This window comes from Tamandua tetradactyla, chromosome 20 (genome assembly GCF_023851605.1).
Source record: "Tamandua tetradactyla isolate mTamTet1 chromosome 20, mTamTet1.pri, whole genome shotgun sequence".
Classification (NCBI taxonomy): domain Eukaryota; kingdom Metazoa; phylum Chordata; class Mammalia; order Pilosa; family Myrmecophagidae; genus Tamandua; species Tamandua tetradactyla.
In genome coordinates this window covers 38,010,974-38,028,654 of record NC_135346.1, presented here as the reverse complement: position 1 = coordinate 38,028,654, position 17,681 = coordinate 38,010,974, and the positions used below count along the sequence as shown (strand labels likewise).

The 17,681-nt window shown below is 37.6% G+C and overlaps 1 protein-coding gene across 6 annotated transcripts in view; it reads left to right on the top strand.

The window, feature by feature from the left end:
* TIMD4 (T cell immunoglobulin and mucin domain containing 4) overlaps positions 1 to 17,681 on the top strand; it is a 184,216-nt gene that overhangs the window by 54,620 nt on the left and 111,915 nt on the right. The window contains exons 7-8 of one of the 6 annotated variants that reach the window (XM_077137507.1): positions 5,236 to 5,285; positions 15,913 to 15,954. The exons of 3 other annotated variants lie outside the window; for them this stretch is intronic. In XM_077137507.1, coding sequence (XP_076993622.1) covers positions 5,236 to 5,285; position 15,913 — 51 coding nt within the window. In that variant the 3' untranslated portion in view covers positions 15,914 to 15,954. Of the gene's footprint in view, positions 1 to 5,235; positions 5,286 to 15,912; positions 16,458 to 17,681 lie in introns of those variants that run through there. 2 more of the 6 variants (XM_077137508.1, XM_077137505.1) reach the window with 2 other exon arrangements.

Genomic DNA, 17,681 nt, shown 5'->3' with positions numbered 1-17,681 from the left:
TAGAAGCTGCTTTTCAAAAGGGATGTGAATCTACTCAAGACATTTTAAACACCTTAGGAAGAATTGGGAATGCTTAATCAGAGAATAGTAGCTGATAGGCTCTCCTGGAGATGAGAGGTCATATCTGGTCTGTGGAATTTTGCAAAGAAGAACCAGTCCCAATAAATGGATGTGACCTTTGTGGTCTCTAAACTGAAAGATCTTTCTAGAGACTAGGTTGAATGGTTTGGGCTTCTTTGGAGGTAATTTCCTTTTCTGATTATGGAATATTCAGAGACTGAAAGATGATACAGAGGTATTGTAGAGGTGATACTGAAATAGTACTTGGGTTACTACATCTTTAAGGAGACCTCTTATTTTATTTTTATATAACCAGTTTTATTCATATACCATACAATCCATCCAAATTGCCCAACCAATGGCTCTTGGAATAATCACAGAGTTGTACATTCATCACCATATACTGCAGGTTCTTAAAAACTAAGATGGTTAATGCTACATGATAAATTCCAACAAAGATAAGGTAAACATTTCATCTTCATGAGCTGTGTGTGTGTGTGTGTGTGTGTGTTAATCATCCTTTCAGGGCAGGAGCCTGAAATTCTGAGGAAAGCTAGAGTTTCAGGCATCTTTAGAGTTACTAAGAAGACTCCCTGAACTCAGAAGGCCATGAATGCAGACCAGCTGGCCTCAAGGTAAATGTGAGATCTTCCAGCAGAGTGAAGGACTGCTAAACGTGACCAAGAAAAAAATAATAATAATAAAATAAAATAAAAAGATCAGAAGAACAAAAGAAGGCTCTGGCTAGGAGGATCTTATCTAGTCCAGCGGAGCAGAGAAATGGGAAGGTGTTCTTATCTGTAATCTGGAGACCTCTTAGAAGACACTGTACTTCATTTTGATAGAGCAGTAGACTTTCAGTGCTTAGCAGGATGCTTGGAAGATGGTCTGGTTCTAAAGTATTCGTGTCACACATGGGTAAAGTGAGGTTCAGAGAGTGCATGGAACTAGCCTGGCATCACTTTTTAGTCGGGAACAGAGCCTTCACCACAGTCTCTTGCCCTATGGTGATCTGTGCAGGAGTATCTTCCCAAAGCATTGGTGTCCTGCCAAGATTTGCGAATATGTTTTGAAAAATGTGCAAAGCTTGGCTGAAAAGGGACAGACCCTTTTTCTACCTACCTCTTTGTATTCAACTCAGCAAACGTTCCTCTGGTACCTACATTAGTGTTGCTCAAATAGTATGTAAACAAGTCACCTGGGGATCTTGTTAAAATGCAGGTTCTGATTCTGTAGCTCTGGGGTGGAGCCCATGAATTTGCATTTCTAACTAGCTCCCGGGGGCTGCTACAGCATTTACATGGCTTAGGAGTGCTCTCACCTGAGAGCCTGGGTTCACTTCAGCCCTCTCTCTTACACCGATTTCCTGCCTCTCAATGGCAGTGCCTGGAGTCACTGGAGACGAGGCTTCCCAGATCTGCTGTGAACTCTTTAAAGGGAGCATGAGACTAGGCCAGCCATTTCCAATACTAATTTTCTTCTTCGCAAAGAGGGCAACACCAGCTTGAGTTTGCTAACAAATCCTGCTTTGGTGGACATTTGGAGGAGGCTTCCAGGTACGTAATTTGGCAGCAGGCATAGTTGAAAATGGTTCTCACTGGATTTGATTCTGAAATCCCCCTGAAACTGGGGCTTAATGATGTTTGTTGAACAGGATTAGGGTCAGTTTCAGGTAGAGGCTTTGAGGGGTTCCTCATAGCTCTATAAAATCAAATCGAGTACATCAAACCTTCACACTATTGATACTTGCCTTTTCTTTCTTTGCCCCCCTCCACCTCACTGAGAGAACGTATTTGGAATAGACATAGGTTTGTTCTGAGCATTTCATTACCATCGTGCCATTCATAACTCATTATTTAACCTCTGTGGATAGCAGGAAGTGCAATTTTGAATGGCCCCCCTGGGTTAATAATCTCTGCTCTTTCTGAGTAATTGGGAAAATAGTATCCTGGTGACAAGCTATTAGGAGAAAATTAGGGTTACCAACTTTCATAGGATACAATAAATTAAATAGTGACTAAGATAATTTTATCTTAACATTTCCTTTTCCCTAACTCCTACAGGACTGGGCAAACCTGTGGTATTACATTCTGAGGTAGACATTTTAATTTAGAGTGTTTAACTGTTACCATTCCATATGAACGCCAATATCTAGAGTCCCTTTTCTGATGCAAAAGTCGTATACTCTGCACACTATTTTGCCTCTTTTTTCCCTCATTTATTAGTGAGTTCAGACATTGTTCCATATCAGCATTCATAGATGTGCTTCACTGATATTTAAATGTTAACTTATCTTTAACTGCATGGAGGATCTGTAATTTATTAACCAACTACACCTTGATGGGTGTTTAGAATGCTTCCCAGGACCTTTAACTTGCATTTTTTTTTTTAATAATTTGTGGTTCTACAGAACAATCATTCATAAAACACAGGATTTCCATATACTTGCATGGCTGTGGAACATTTGTTATAATTGATGGCACATTTTTATATTTTGGTTAATTAAAGTGCATGGTTTACTGGACTTTAGGGTTCATTGTGAGGTGGTCTATGGATTTTTTTTAAAAATTTTATTTTGTTACCATATATAAAATCTAACATAGAAATCATATTCAAATATGTATTTCAGTGCTACCATCACCACAATCTGTTATCAACACATTTCTATCATTCAAATAGGAACCCTGTACATTTGTTTGTTTGTTTTTGGAGAATATATGAATCAAACATGTTTATTACATATTGCTGGTAGAAGTGTAAATTGGGTAATCTCTTTGGAACGCTATTCGGCATTATCTCTTTTTTTTTTTTAAAGCAGATTTATTGAAATATAATCACATACCATTACAATCTACTCAGAGTATAATCAATGGCTTTTATGTAGTCACAAAGTTGTGCATTCATCACCACAATCAATTTTAGAACATTTTTATTAATCCAAAAAGAAAAGCCCCATAACCCTCAATAGTCACTGCTCAATCCCTGTATTCTTTTCCATCCCTACATAACCACTAATTTGTATTTGTCTCTATAGATTTATTTATATTTACATTTTATATAAGTGGAATAATATGATATGTAGTACTTTGTGTCTAGTTTCTTTCACTTAGTATACCTTTTTTTTAATTGCTATTTTTTAATTAGAGAAGTTGTCGGTTTACAGAAGAGTCATATAAAAACTACAGTGTTCCCATATACCTCTCTATTGTTGACTCATTCATTTTTTTTAATGCAATTTTATTGAGCTATATTTACACACCATACAACCTATCCACGATATGTAATCACTGGCTCACTGTATCATCACATAGTTGTGCATATATCCTCATGATCAATTTTAGAATATTCTCATTAATTTGTAAGTTTTAAGATGTAACTTTCTATTCCCTATCCCCATCCTGGCACCTATATTCCAGATTATGATTCTGAGTTTGCTGATCATAACAATGAGATCATACAGTCCTTGTCCTTCAGTGTCATCACAAGACATGATGTCTTCAAGGTTCATCCATGCTGTTGAAGGAAGGGCTTCATTCCTTTTCACAGCTAAATAATATTCCATCATTTGTATATACCACATTTTGTTTATCCATTCATTGGTTGATGGACACTTGGGTTTCCATCTTTTGGCAATTGTGAACAATGCCACTATGAACATTGATGTGCAAATATTTTTGGAGTCCCTGCTTTCAATCTTTTGGATATATACCTAGTAATGAGATTGCAGGGTCGTATGGTAGTTCTGTACTTCACTTTCTGAGGAACTGCCAAACTGTCTTCCACAGTGGCTGCACCATTTTCCATTATCACCAGCAGAGAATGAGTGGTCCTATTTCTCTGCATCCTCTCCAACACTTGTGATTTTCTTTTTTTTTTTTAATAGTAGCCATTCCAGTGGGTGTGAAATATCTCATTGTGATTTTTTTTACTTGCATTTCCCTAATAGCTAGTGATGTTGCGCACCTTTTTGGGTGCCTTCTGGCCATTTATATATCTTCTTTGGAAATATGTCTGTTCAAGACTTTTGCCCATTTATAAATTGGGTTGTTTATCTTTTAGCTGCTGGGTTGAAGGATTTCTTTATATATTCTGAATATTAATTCTTTATTTGATATGTGGTTTCAAAATTTTCTTCCATTGTATAGGTTGTCGTTTTATTTTCATGATAAAATCTTTTGTTCCTCAAAGGACTTTAATTTTGATATGGTTAATTTATTTATTTTTTCTTTTGTTGCTTTTGTTTTGTGTATAAAGTCTGAGAAGCCATTGCCTAACACAGAATCCTGAAGCTGCTTCCCTACATTTTCTCCTATGAGTTTAATAGTTGTTGCTCTTATATTAAGATCTTTGATCTATTTTGAGTAAATTTTTGTATATGATGTGAGGTAGGAGCCCTCCACCTTTTTGTTTGTTTGTTTAGCAAATGGATATATAGTTTTTCCAGCACCATTTGCTGAAGAGACTATTCTTTCCCAGTTGTGTGGTCATTACCCACTTGTCAATATTCAGTTGCTCATAAATGTGAGAGAGTTGATTTCTGAGTTCTCAGTTTCATTTTGTTGTTTTATATGTTTCTCTTGTGCTGGTATCATGCTGTTTTGATTATTGTGGTTTTGTATTAGGCTTTAAGATAGGTAAGTGTGAGTCCTACAACTACATTCTTCTTTTTAAAGATGGCTTTAGGATTTAGGGCCCCTTACCATTCTATATAAATTTGATGATTGGCTTTTCCAATTCTGCAAAGAAGGATTTGGAATTTTGATAGGGATTGCATTGAATCTATAATTTGCTGTGGATATTATTGACATCTTAACAATTAATAGTTTTCTAATCCATGAACACTGTATATCCTTCCATTTATTTAGCTCTTTATTTTAGCAATGTTTGGTAGTTTTCCTGTATAAAATCTTTATATCCTTGATTAGACTTATTCCCAGATATTTGACATTTTAGTTGCTATTGGGAATGGAATTCTTTTCTTAATCTTTTCTTCTGATTGCTCATTGCTTGTGTTTAGAACTGCTACTGATTTTTGGGTATTGATCTTGTACGCTGTCACTTTGCTCAATTCATTTATTTGCTCTAGGTGCTTTTGTGAATTTTTAAGGATTTCCTGTGTATAGGATCATATCATCTGCAAATAGTGAAAGTTTTACTTTTTCCTTTCCAATTTAGATGCCTTTTATATCTTTTTCTGGCCCAATTGCCCTGGCAAGAAAATACTGGTAAGTACAATATCTAATAAGAATGGTGACAGTGGGTGTCCTTATTTTTTAGCTAATCACAGATTGTTCAGTCTTTCACCATTACATAGGATATTATCTATGGGTTTTGCGTATATATTTTTTATTTCATTGAGAAATTTCCTCCTATTTCTAGAATGCTATGTGTTTGTATCAAGAAAGGGTGCTGTATTTCATCAAATATATTTTCTGCATCAATTGAGATCATCATGTGTTTTTTTTCCTTCAGTCTGTTAACATTTTGTATTTCATTAATTGATTTTCTTATGTTGAACTAACTTTACATACGTGATCATGATATATAATTCTTTTAATATACTGTGGCATTTGGTTTGCTAGTTTTTTTTGTTGAGGATTTTTGCATCTGTAATGAAAGAGATATTGATCTGTTGTTTTATTTTCTACAAAGTGGTATTTTTATCTGGCTTTGGTATGAGTGTGATGCTGTCTTCCCAGAATGAGTTAGGGACTGTTCTCTCCTCTTTAATTTTTTGGAAGAGTTTGAACAGAATTGGAGTAAAATCTTCTTGAAATGTTTGGTAGAATTCTACTGTGAAGCCATCTGGTCCTGGGCTTTTCTTTGTTGGGAGGTTTTTTATTACAATTAGAGCTCTTTACACATAATTGGTTTGTTGAGATCTTCTCTTTCTTTCTTAATATAACTAGTTGTGTGCTTCTAAGAATTATCCATTTCATCAAGGTTATATAATTTTTTGGCAGGTTGTTCATAGTATCTTCTTACAGTTCTTTTTTATTACAGTGAGGTTGGTAGGAATGCCACCCTTTTCATTTCTGATTTTTGTCTCCTTTTTTCTTTGTCAAGGTTTGGTGATTTTATTTATCTTTTTAAAGTACTAACTTTTGATTTAGTTGATTCTTTCTATTTTTTTTTCTATTTCATTTATTTCTACTCTAATATTTATTTCATTCCTTCTACTTGCTTTGGGTTTAGTTTGCTCCTCTTTTTCTAGCTCTTCTCGTTTTGAGCTTAGGTCTCTGACTTGAAGTCTTTATCTTTTTTAATGTAAGCATTTAGAGCTATAAATTTCCCTCTTAGCACTCCTTCACTGTGTCCCAATCAGTTTTAATGGATTGTATTTTTTTTTGCAGGGCAGGCACCAGGAATCAAACGGGTCTCTGGCATGGCAGGCAAGAACTCTGCCTGCTGAGCCACAATGGCCTGTCCAGTGTCCCATAAGTTTTAATATGTAGTATTTTTATTTTCATTTGCCTTAAGATATTTCCTAATTTCACTTCTTATTTCTTCTTTAACCCATTGGTTGTGTAAGACTATGTTGCTTAATTTCCACATATTTTTGAATTTTACTTTTCCTGTTATTCATTCCTAACTTTATTCCATTTTGATTAGGAAATAGACCTTGAATGATTTCAGTATTTTTTAATTTATTGAGACTTGCTTTGTGACCTAACATATCTATCCTGGAGAATGATACATGTGCACTCAAGTATTTGGATGAAGTATTCATATTTTTATTGCATGCAGTATTCTATAAATATCTGTTGGGTCTAGGTGGTTTAGTGTGCCATTCAAATCATATACTTTCTTATTGATATTCTTCTTACTAAATGTTCTGTCCATTTTTTTAATGTCAAACCATTAATATCTCCCTTTAAATCTGTCAGTATTTGCTTCATATATTTTGGGGCTCTGCTGTTAGGTGCATATATATTTATAATTGTTCCATCATCCTGTTGAATTATCCCCTTCATCAATATTTCATGACCATCTTTGTCCCTTGTAGCTGTTTTTGACTTGAAGTCTATTTTAGCTGATGTCACCATCCCAGCTCTCTTTTAGTTACTACTTGCTTGGTATGCATTTTTTCCATCTTTGACTTTAAGGTGAGTCTCTTGCAGACAGCATATCATTGGTTAAGCTTTTTTTTAAAATCCATTCTGCCGATCTCTACCTTTTGAGGTTTGAATAGTTTAATCCATTTACATTTAAAGCCACTACTGATAATACAGGATTTTCTTCTGCCATTTTGCTATTTAGCCTTTGTAAGTCTTATACCTTTTCTGTCCCTTGCTTCTGTTTAAGCCTACCTTTTAATTTGTTTGTGTGTTGTTGAATGCCTTCTCACTTCTATCTGGATTCATTTTTCATCTATTTTCTTATGGTTACCATGGGGTTAAAATTTAACATCCTAAATATATAACAATAATATTTGGCTTGATACCAACTTAAATTTTATAGCATACACATATACATTTCCTATACCCTTCTTTCCTCCCACCATTATTTTTGAACTTGTTACCACTTATATCTTAAGTCCAAAAACCTAGATTTGCCATTATTTTTATGCATTTGCATTTTAGCATCTATAGGCAGTAAGAAATAGAGTACTTACTCTATAAAATAAATACTAAAGAATATAATACAATAATACTGGCATTTATAATTACCCAAATGGTTAACTTTACCACTGGTCTTTATTTCTTTATACTGCTTTGAACCACTGTCTAGTGTCCTTTCCTCTAAGTCTGAAGAACTCCCTTTAGCATTATTTGTAGGGCCAGTCTAGTGGTTATGAACTCCCTCAGCTTTTGTTTATCTGAGAATGTCTTAATCTCTCCTTCACTTTTGAAAGAGTCTCACCAGATATAAAATTCTTGGCCGGCAGCTGTTTTCCTTCAGTACTTTCAATCCACTGCTTTCTTGCCTCCATGGTTTCTGATGAGAAATTGGCATTCAATCTAATTGGAACTCTCTTGAATATAACACATTGCTTTTCTCTTGCAGCGTTCAGAACTCCCCTTGTCCTTTGCATTTGATATTTAGTCAGCATATGACAGGGTGTATTTTTCTTCATATATACCGTTTGGTATTCTCTTAGTTTCCTGCATGTGCATATTTGTGTCTTTTGCAAAGTTTGGGAATTTCTCCTACTATTTCTTTGTCTGTTCCTTCTACCACTTTCTCTTTTTTTTCTCTTCTGAGACTCTCATAATGGTATATTGGTGTGCTTGATTATGTCCCATAGCTGTCTTAGCTATTTACCCCTTTAATATTTCTTTTTTCTTTCTGCTCCTCAGCCTGACTCATTTCAAGTGTCATGCCTTAATGTTCCCAGATTATTTTTTCTGCCAGCTCTAATCTGCTCTTGAAACACTTTTGGGCATTTTTCATTTCAATTATTGTGGTCTTCAACTCCACTAATTGTTTGGTTTCTCTTTTACAGTATCTGTCTCTTTACTTAGATTTCCATATTATTCACTCCTTGTTTTCCTGATATCCTTTTGTTCTTTATCTCTACTCATCTCCTTGAGCACTGTTAAGATAATTTTTTAAATGCTTTGCTCAGTATGTCCATATTCTCATCTTTGTTGATGTTTTCTGTATTTTTCTTCTCTTCCTGTGGATGGACCATCATATCCTGTTTCTTTGTCTTGTACTGCTTTGTTGCACATTATACATTTTTAAAGTATTTTTATTGAAAACACAAACATTCTTGACATGCAAGTGTTCTATATGTGGTGTATAATAAATGGCTCACACTTAGTTATGTATTCATCACCATGATTATTTTCTTGAACGTTTGCATCTCTCCATCAAAGGAAATAAAAAAGAAAACACTTAAACACGCTATACTCCTTACTCTTCCCTCTCATTGACCATTAGTATTTCAATCCACTAAATCTATTTTAACTTTGTTCCCCCTATTATTTGTTTATTTTTTATCCACATTTTTTTACTCGTCTGTCCACACCCTAGATAAAAGGAGCACCAGACACAAGGTTTTCACAATCACACAGTCACATTGTAAAAACTGTATCATATACAATCATCTTCAAGAAACATGGCTACTGAAACATAGCTCTACAGTTTTAGGTACTTCCCTCCAGCAACTCCAATACACCATAAACTAAAAAGGGATATCTGTATAATGTGTAAGAATAACCTCCAGGATAACCTCTCAACTCTGTTTGAAATCTCTCAGCCACTGACACTTTGTCTCCTTTCTCTCTTCCCCCTTTTGGTCAAGAAGGTTTTCTCATTCCCCTGATGCCGAGTCCCAGATCATCCCAAGATTTCTGTTCCACTTTGCCAAGGAGGTTTATACTCCTGGGAGTCATATCCCATGTAAAGGGAGGTGGGAGGGCAGTGAGTTCACTTACCATGTCGGCTTAGAGAGAGAGAGAGGCCACATCTGAGCAACAAAAGAGGTTCTCCGGGGGGAGGGGGGGGGTGATCCTTAGGTATAATTTTAAGTTGGCTTAGCCTAGCCTTTGCAGGAATAAATTTCATAGACTATCCTTTGCAGGAATAAATTCCAACACAAGATTGAGGACTTGGCCTATTGATTTTTTTGTCCCCACTGCTTGCAAGAATATCAGGAATTCTCCAAATTGGGAAGTTGAATTTTTCCTCCTTTCTCCCCATTCCTCCAAGGTGACTTTGCAAATACTCATTTATTCACTGTTCAAATCATTCACACACTGTACATTTTAATATATTTTAAAATGTTAATTCTGGGATTTACTAACTGACATGACTGTTTCTTGGTTTTGCATCCAGCTGGTGATAAGACAGATTTTCTTGAGCTTCAGCCCTCCTATCAGGAAGGTCTGCCCAAGGTGAAAGTAGTGTGCAGGGTTTTCCTGCCTTTCTGGCCCTGTATCTTGTCCTGGCCTTTTACTTAGTTGTTTTGGAGTTGCCCTGTTTACAGGAGTTTGGTTGTCCCCTCTGTTTTCCAGGACGCAGACTTCCCTCTCCCAGGTATTTGATGCCAGCAGGGCTTTTTCCTGGATTGACTACCTCCATTGATTTTGATATTCCTTTTGTTGTCTCATTTTGCTTTTACCTGGAAGAGTAAATTCTGGGAGGAGGGTCACCCCAGAAAGAACTTTCCCAAGCTAAGTCTTTTCCACCCATAATAGGGCCAGGGATCCATAAAGGAGAGGTGCAGATGGGCTCCAAAATGCCCTGAGGAGATCAGGAAGGGCTCTAAAAATCTCCCACAGCTCTCCAATGCTGAGCTTTCCTGACCTGCCCAGCAAATGCAGCCCTTTAGCTAACTTTCTCCATGCAGCCCTCAGGAAGTACTACATCTTTCAATTTCAACTGCTCCTGTCTGAGGAGGCTGAAACAATAGCTGCCAGATCTTTGCTGGGGTGTGGTTGAAATGATGGCTACAGCCACCTTTGTCCAGGGCAAGTTTCATTAGCTACCCTGTATTAGTTTGCTAAATGCTGCTGGAATGCAGTATACCAGAGATGGAACAGCTTTTAAAAAAGAATTTATTTGTTACAAATTCACAGTTCTAAGGTCATAAAAATATCCACACTAAGGTATCCAGTGAAAAATTCCTTGACTCAAGAAAGGGGTGATGACATTCAGGGTTTCTCTGTCAGCTGGGAATGCACATGGCAGCAATTTGCTAGCTTTCTCTCCTGGCCTCTCGTTTCACATTGCTTCTCCAGGGGCTCTTTCTTTCCACATCTTCAAACATCTCTGTCTGTGTCAGCTCTCCCTGTCGGCACTTCAAGCATCTTCAGATGCCTGTGTCTCTCTTGGCTCAGCTTTCTCTAAAACCTTTCCTCTTTTGAAGGACTCCAGTAAGCTAATCAAGTCTCATCTTGAATGGGTAGAGCCACATCTCCAGTTAATCAAAAGGTCATGCCTACAACTGGGTGTGGCACATCTCCCTGGAAATAATCCAGTCAAAAAGAACCCACCCTACGATATTAAATCAGGATTAGAGAACATGGCTTTTCCGGGATACCCAACAGTTTCAAACCGGCACATGCCCTCATAACTGGGACCCAGCGATCTGAATTCACGAATCAAAAGCTGTGATCAGTTACTGTCTGTTTAGCTGTCCCCACCCTTGTCCTTGGAGAAGAGGATTTTTATGTCCCTTTCTGTTACCAGAAGCTAGCTAAGATCCCTCAGTGGTCTGCCCTGACAGGCAGGGGATGGACATGTAGCCATTGAGCAAGGAGAGCAAGTTCCAGTTCTTTACCCTAATTTATTTGCTTCTTTCACCTTCTCCTCCCTGGATGCTGTACGGTGCTCCTCTTACCTCTGGAGTTTCAAAACAGTCATTCCAAACAGTTCCTGCCTGCTTAATAGTTGTTTTGGTGGGAGGACTGGGTCCTGGAGCTCCCTACTCTGCCATCCTCCCTGGAAGTCCTAAGGTAGACCTAACTTGCATTTCTAAGAAGCATAATTGGAGAAAGGGAATGAAGCGCATGGTTCACTGAAGTTAAATGGAATAATGGTCTGAGTAAACACTAACCAAGTATTGGCTCTGGTGTCAAGTTGAATCTTGTAGAAATTCTTTCTGAGAGGAAGACACTTCTCCCAAATTGGGACCTCTTAAGATGAGGAAGATATAAAAAGGCTATTGCTGAGGCAAAAGAATGAATAACCAGTGTTCATGTGGAAAGGGCCTGGCTTAGAGTGCAACAGCAAAATGCAAATAGCTCAGGGGGAGGGTCATGGAGAGCCCACTGCTTGCTTTAGCCCCAGCCTTCTTGAGCTAACAATTTCTCTCACCTAGGAAAAAAAGTCATTAGATCAATCTAGCAATTGCCAGACACTATTATTGAAGAACCCCATACAATGGGAAAGATTTAACTAAATCAGGGAGGCTGAGGCTTGTGTGAAATCATTTGCACCCTGGCCAACTGAGCAAGGCAGTTTCTAAGAACTATTTTGTGCTTTATTACCTCCTCCACCCAAGCCACCCCAGCAGGTTGTGCCTGTTGTATAGATGAAATTGTTCTGTTTCAAGACCTATTTATATAGTTTGAGGGGCCTGGAGACTGGCAGGAGCTCAATAAATTTTAGCTGGTTCTGATTCTCTGGCTCTCTGAATATTTCCAGTAGCTCTTTAGCCATTTCTACCTTCATGTCCCACTGGGGCTTGGAAGCCAGTATGTTCCAAACAGAGCATCTTATTATCTTACCTTTCTTTCTAGGGTTCCCTTACATATATCACCTCACATTCTTATTACCATGTCTGCTTTGGCCCCTCATTATCTCCTGTCTGGACTGTCATGGTAGCCTCCTGACAGGTTTCTCTGCTGGTGCTATTTCCCCCTACTCAATTCATCAAGCACCAGTGTTGCTAGGGAGCTTTCTAAATCACAGCACCAATGAAGGATCTCTCTTCAAAACCTTTGATGGCTCACCTTGCCCAGAAATTATAGTCACAGTTCCTTAGCTGGACATTTAAAGGACTCTGTGAGCTGATTCCCCTATCTCCTCACTAGTACCTCCCTTTTCAAGCTTAGCTCTGCTATTTTCCTTGAGTACTCTCTTCCAAAATGGTCAAAATAGAGGCTAGAATCCAGATCCCCTAAAGTGCCTTTATAGTTTATTGCACTGCTTTTCATCCTTCATACAAAACAACTTCAAAACAAGCCCCATATCCTTAATAAACTGGTTTATATGGGGATTAACCTTTCCTGAGTTAATTGCTATTCCTATATAATTTAAATTTTCTTCCCACCCTCAAATCACACTACCTCATGGATTTTGTTGAAAATCTTTCCAGATGTCCAATTCTACTCTCTTTTCTTAGCACTTCTATGGTTCTTGATGACCTCAAAGAAAATTTCATTAGAACAATATTCAGAACCTCACCCAAGGCTGAAGAAGACTAGGTTGAGAAAAGTTTATGTAATTAGAGTCAAAGTTCCCTGACCACAGTCTTGACCTTGAAAGTTTGTTTTAGACTAGTTACCTAGGTTGGACAATTTTTTTGCAATGTCCTTCCTCTGTAAATAAAGAAGAGCTACCTTTATGGCATAGGGCTTGGGAGCCAAAGGTAACCCTGAATTCCAGTAGCCATCACATCTGCTTTAGGAGAGAGAGTCAGGAGAAGAGAGAATGTTTATCACTTTAAAACAAAAAACAAAGAACAGGGCATGCCCACATATATGCAATCTACCCAAGAAACAACCCTCCAAGGCACCTTTTCTTATTAGTTGCATTTTTGTTATTTCTTACCTTTCTCATTGGCAACATTCCTAATGATACTCTTCTAAAATATATTCATTTACCTTTGATACTTATATAAACAATGGCCCACTTACATTAAAAAAAAAAAGTTTGGTGTCCCAAGGTAGGGTTTTTCTTAACCCATTAAATTTAGTCTCAAGGGGCTACAAAGAGTATGTGTGTAACAAGCAAACTCATGGGACATGACTCCCAGGGGTGTGGACCTTCTTGGCAACATGGGACAGAAATCCTAGAATGAGCTTGGACTCAGCATCAAGGGATTGAGAAAACCTTCTTGACCAAAATTGGGAAGAGCGAAATGAAACAAAATAAAGTGTCAATAGCTGAGAGATTTCAGAGTTGAGAGGTTGTCCTGGAGGTTATTCTTATGCATTAAGTAGATATCACCTTGTTAGTCAAGATGTACTGGAGAAGCTGGAGGGAACTGCCTGAAAATGTAGAGCTGTGTTCCAGTAGTCATGTTTCTTGAAGATGATTGTATAATGATAGAGCTTTCACAATGTGACTGTGTGATTGTGAAAACCTTGTGTCTGATGCTCCTTTTATCTACCTTACCAACAGATGAGTAAAACATATGACATGAAAATAAATAATAGGGGGAGCAAATGTTAAAATAAATTTAGTAGACTGAAATGCTAGTGGTCAATGAAAGGGAGGGGTAAAGGGTATGGTATGTATGAGTTTTTTTTCTGTTTTCTTTTTATTTCTTTTTCTGAATTGATGCAAATGTTCTAAGAAATGATCATGATGATGAATATGCAAAAAAAGGTATGTGTGTGTGTTTTTTTCTTTTGCTTGAAGAGATTGTTATTTGAGGTCTGATGTCTTGAAGTTCTCCCTTATTAACCAAAGTATGTTGAAGCTAAATTGATGGAAGTTTGTTGACTTAAGTTTTGAAAACTCTTCTGTCTGTGTTCTGGCAAGCTTTCCAAAAAAGATCTACTACTATTTTAACATCTGCAGATTGAGGCAAGAAAACAACCTTCTCCCTGATGGTAGTTTTCTGAATATTAACTCTTGAGGATGGATGTGAGGTCTTGGGTGGAGAAGAATTAACTAGTGATATGGACTGGGAAGTGACACTATGTTCAGGCAAACCCAATATATACCCAGAGTATTTACAAATACCTCATTGGGAGAGCTTTTCATTCTCAGAGAGAAATAATTGAGTTGAAGAGAAGTCTTATTGAGTTTTTTTTATCTGATACAGTTATTTGATTTGCTTCCAAGCTGTTTATTTTCCACTACCAGGAAGTTTTACTTTGGTAAGATTCTTCCCAGGAAGTAATTGAAGGTGGATTGGTGCGTAGTGAAGGGAGTTATGTATTTCTCTACTGTATAACTCCACCAGTGATAATACCAGATTTATAACTCAATCATTTCTTGGCATTTCTCTTTGAGTTTCACATTTTCCCTTTGGGATAACTGATATTTAAATGTAAAGCAATTTAAAATAGTTATGACTGTCTTTAAGGCATGCCAGATAATTGCATTTTTTAAAGGTCTTTCTTTTTCTCATGAGTAGGTTTTTTTTTTTACTATTCTTGCTAATAGTAAATTTATGTATGTCTTTTTCTGGTTTGCAAAAAATATCTGTTGAAGGATGGATTTTGATAAACACTTCGGGTAGCTCTCAGCTTTATATAGGGAGGTGAGATTAAGAGGGTATCCTTGTGTTTTAGTTGCCAACATTTTTGCAAGACTCAGGCTAGTTTCTCTAGTTCCCATGGAAAATTATTCCCAAAAATAGAAATTTGAAAATTGAAGTCCACAATTGACTCTCTTTTGGTGGAAAAAAAGAAGCAAACTTTTAGTTTTGTTTTTAGTGGCCTCTGTGATATGAAAGAGCATTATAAAAAAATCTTATCCCAGGACAGCAAAACCATAGTTGGATATTTAGAGATAGTAAATGGTAATTCACTCACTCCTAATGAGTTCCTAATAATACTGGTAAATATATGACAAAGAGTGCACCACCACATTTTTCTTTGGGGTGTGCAGATACATATTTTTCCCATTTTCCCCAGATAATTTGGCTGTACATCTCTAGCTACACATTGACATCTTTGTGAAGTTGTATTTACTGCCTCAAATACTTTTGGTTAAGAGGTAACCAAATTCAGGAACTTAGCTTTGCTCTCTTGATATTGTGTTAAACCTTTGAATCAATCCATTTTCCTTGCATTCAATATTGTTACACATGAAAAAAAAAAAAGGTTTTTTGAATTATAGGAGAGTCTTGCTATTAAAATACAACTCCACCCTGTTGGTATATCCAAACTCTCAAAAAGTGACTGGGCATCACTCTATCGTTCATCATGTGGCTTTTCTGCAGCATATCTCAGAAGAGGCAAATGCCTTAAAAGAGGTTCATGAATTGCTCTGGAAAAGAACAAAACAAAACAAAATATGAGAACACAGAGTCCTAAAGGTTTTGTCCTTTTTCACCTTTGTAATATTGATGGATCAGGTGTGGATGACTGTGAGACCAGAGGAGTCAGAGCCAGTTTATGTGCCGAGTCCCAGCTCCCAGAAACTCCACTGTAATAGGAATCAGTACCACTATCCCTAATTAATGTGGCAAAATTTATTTTGTCTGTTTCTACCTTCCTCTAGAATTTAGTAATGGAGCAGGATTTTGGAAGAGGTAATGGTCAATGGGTAAGCAGATTGAGCCATCTTCTTTATGACTGCAAAAAACCTTGAGCTACCCTACTCAAAGCCTTGTGGACCACTCCTGCAAGTCATCCAAGAGAAACACATCCTGAGAAAAACACACTGAACCGTGCTCCAAATGTCAGCAATGCTAGGATTTTATGGATATGAGAGCTTCCTGAGTCTCTGAATATCTTTCATCTCTGCCTTCTGGGTTTACTTCTACCAACTCATCTCCCTGCTGCATGTGAGAAAATGGGCACGAATTAGAATGCTGCTTTTGGATTCTGATAGAGGTATCCCTTGACCACCAACAAATACAAACATAACAAGCTATTTACGGTAATGAATACCCTCATGAATATGAGAAAACCAGCTGAATTGAAATGTGAGAATGCATCAAGTGCAATTAAATTATAATTAGGAGATAATTGGTTGGCATTAATATTAATAACTTGGTTTTAAGCTTTATAACAGCTTCAAGGTGGAGAGCTGAAACCCCTAGATGTCAGAGTTCAGGTAAGTTAGTATAAAGATCAGTAGGACCAGATGTCAAAATATGTGGCTTCAACTAGACCTTCACCTGCATCCCTATTCTATTTGTATGATCTTGAAATCATGTTACAGCTCTGGATCCAGTCGACACGTTTGTAAAAAGAGAGTTTGTTTGGGAAGTAGTGCAGGACCCCCTAAGGCGTCTGGAAATGCATGGCAGTACTTTTTGACTGAGGGCCACATTGATGGGGGGCTATGCTACAGGTTTTTAGTGGGGATGGTAAATGGTCAGTGTTTTATAATGCAGGGGACACTGGAGCATAAAGAACTATGTCACTTAAAAAGCTAATTGTGCACAGTGAGAGAAACACTGTTTTTTGACCTGTATTGTAGCTGTCCTGGTCTGTAACTGACCGCTTTCATCAGAAATGAGGTTGACGAACTTTTTGAGCATAAAAAAACTTATTTTAACTTGTGCTTTAATAGGAAAGAGGAAAATATCATTTTCAGGGAGCTTTGGGTTTCCTCATAGGTCATATTGGCCTCTAAGACATTTGCAAACCTTCTGTTCACATTTCCTTGTTACCATTTTCAAGAAAGTGCTGAGATATTTCATCAGGCTCACATAATCACAGTATAAAAACACTGTGTTCTCATTCTTGTAGTCTGCTCCTGCCTGGTATGTGGAGGCTGTCCAAGTGCAGGGCGGAACGAGAAGTCCAACGTAAATAGCAGACTCCTGCTTCTGAGTGTGGCTCAGAGATTAAATTTTCTAGAACAAAATCAAATAACGCTCTGTGAGAACAGTCACCTTGGCCCCATCATAGGGGGCTAGAAAGTTTCATTTTACTGGAAAAATTGCACAGGGACCTAAGCTCAGGAATCAGAGAGTGTGAAAAGTTGCTCAAAGAAGCCAATTTTGTCGTGTTACAGGTGAGAAAATTGAGGGTAGTGACAGGAAGACTTATCAGAGGTCTCATAGAAAGTTAGTGTCTGAGCCAGCACCACAGGCATTGGAGAGTAGAGCAGTGTGGTTTTGTGCCAACCCATCCCCAGGTTTCTTTCAAGCAAAGTCTGGTTATGGACAAAGTCCTAACAGCCACCACTGAAGTGTAAAGGGCCCATGTGCCCATCCAACCGCCAGCTTCCTGTGCACCAGCAATATGAGTTTCCCTAGCACCAGCCTAAGGGTGGTGGGAAAGTCCATGTGACTCCTGGCCTGGCTGCCTTTTGGC